Genomic DNA, 2,263 nt, shown 5'->3' on the forward strand with positions numbered 1-2,263 from the left:
ATTGTACCCATTTTGGTTTATTATAGCAACTTGGATGCTATGTGTGCCATCCTCGATTCTTCAGATTTTATCGAGTAGTAATGCATAAATATAAAGTATTTTGTCATTTCATATTAGCCTTGTCATCCGCGTTTGTCCTTGCGCGGAAAAAAAAAAAAAAAGTACATTACTTTTGCATATTCAATGTTGGAGCAGAATTCAACGCGCAAATTTTAGCATACGCATGTGCATCCAAAATATTCTTCAAAATCCTTGTTCTCTTACTTTATTTTGCATGATCATATGCCTGCCCTTGACCTTTCTCGCACTCCAGCTAATGCTCTCCATCATCTCTCCCTCTATAAATACTTTCCTGAACTCATTATCCATTTCCATAAACACAAACCTCTTCTTTTCATCAACTCAACTATCCATTATTATTCAGACTTATATATATATATATATATATATATATAGTTGACAAGTTGAGATGAAGATCATTAAGACTTCATTGCTAGCCTTCTTCTTTCTTCTTCCTCTTGTACTGGCTGACCTGCGGGTTGGTTTCTACAATGCTACCTGCCCACAAGCTGAATCAATTATACAAGAAGTCGTGCAAAAACAGTTTGCAACTGATTCATCCATAACTGGCGGTTTGCTTCGCATGCATTTTCATGACTGCTTTGTCAGAGTACGCTACATTAATTCTTATACATGGTTAAGTTGATATATATAATATGTGTGTGTGTATAATTAATGAACTTTATATGTATTGCAGGGATGTGATGCCTCCATACTTATAGATTCGACACCGAAGAAGCCATCTGAAAAATCGGCAGGACCAAACTTGACTGTGCGAGGATTTGAGCTTATTGACGAGGCCAAGAAACGCCTAGAGGCAGCATGCCCTTCAACTGTATCCTGTGCAGATATCATAACCCTCGCAACCCGAGATTCAGTTGTTCTTGCGGGAGGGCCAAGCTACGCTGCTCCCACCGGAAGGCGTGATGGCCTTGTTTCAAATCCCGACGACGTTAACTTGCCCGGTCCATCGTTCTCCGTGTCTCAGGCGTTGCAGGCTTTCACAGCCAAAGGGTTGACCCTAAATGACATGGTCACTCTTTTGGGTGCACACACGGTTGGTTTAGTGCACTGTAATTTTTTCCAAGATAGGCTTTCAAATTTTCAAGGCACAGGGTCTCCTGATCCTTCTATGGATCCAGCCTTGGTTGCCAAGCTGAGCAAACTTTGTGCATCTGGCAATAACCCAACTACATTTCTGGACCAAAATACATCTTCTACTTTTGATAACCAGTACTACAATCAGCTTCTTTTGAAGAGAGGTATCTTGCAGATCGACCAGGAGCTTGCTTCAGATAGATCTACGACTGGTATTGTTTCTGGATTTGCATCAAATGGTGTGAGATTCAGTCGGAGCTTTGCAACTGCTATAGTAAAGATGGCGAGTCTCCAGGTTCTTGTCGGAAATGCAGGAGAAATTAGGAAAAATTGTAGAGTTTTTAATCCCAAGTAAAATAACTAATTGTTTAGAGTCTTCTAATAAATTTGGATATTAATTATTGTGATGATAATTTTGATGTAATAAAGCCTTACTTATCAAGTCGTTGAGTATGTGATTTGTTAAATTGCTGAAACATACTGAAGGTGGCAATGCGATCATATATGAGGTGTTAGGAATGGATAAGAAAATCTCTAAATATGAAATCAGAGCATGGAGATTAGAACTAGTGGCAACCATGTATTAATTAATTTGTGGACAAAACGTACCATCCAATATAATAAAAAAAGATTCCGTTGTTCTCTCTCTCTCACAGGACAGTTTGAGGGTCCCATACGATATTTTTCTGTTTTTTGTTTTTTAACGATCCAAATCATATATTTTTTCAGATCTTCGTTTAGAGATCATCTTTACAAAAAAAAAATCATATAAATTGAAAATCATTAAGGCATCAAATTGACATTAATAAAATCAATGAATACGGTACTTCAAGAAAGTACTTAAATTTTAATAATTTAATTAAGTTGTCAAATAATATCGAATATCTATAAAATAGATGGTTTGTATTAGTGAAATACAATACATAATGGGCCCTACAAAGTTGTCCCTCAAATAAGCTTATTTGAAGAATCGCTTAACAAAAGCTCTATATAAAGTTAAAGTAATGTTACTGCAGACCAAGGTTTTGAAAGGCGAAGATATGAATTGTTTTGATAAAAAAACAAGGGTTCTCATATCGGCCCAATATTATATCCTACACACATA

The 2,263-nt window shown here is 36.7% G+C and overlaps 1 protein-coding gene across 1 annotated transcript; it reads left to right on the forward strand.

Moving 5' to 3' along the window:
* The first annotated feature begins 298 nt into the window (after window positions 1-298).
* On the forward strand, window positions 299-1,600 carry LOC117635560 (peroxidase 44-like). Its single transcript, XM_034369864.1, has 2 exons — window positions 299-670; window positions 758-1,600. The coding sequence occupies exons 1-2, from the start codon at window positions 470-472 to the stop codon at window positions 1,511-1,513; spliced, it is 957 nt and encodes a 318-aa protein (XP_034225755.1). The 5' UTR covers window positions 299-469; the 3' UTR covers window positions 1,514-1,600.
* Window positions 1,601-2,263: the final 663 nt, after the last annotated feature.

This window comes from Prunus dulcis, chromosome 7 (genome assembly GCF_902201215.1).
Source record: "Prunus dulcis chromosome 7, ALMONDv2, whole genome shotgun sequence".
In the NCBI taxonomy this organism is placed as follows: Eukaryota; Viridiplantae; Streptophyta; class Magnoliopsida; order Rosales; family Rosaceae; genus Prunus; species Prunus dulcis.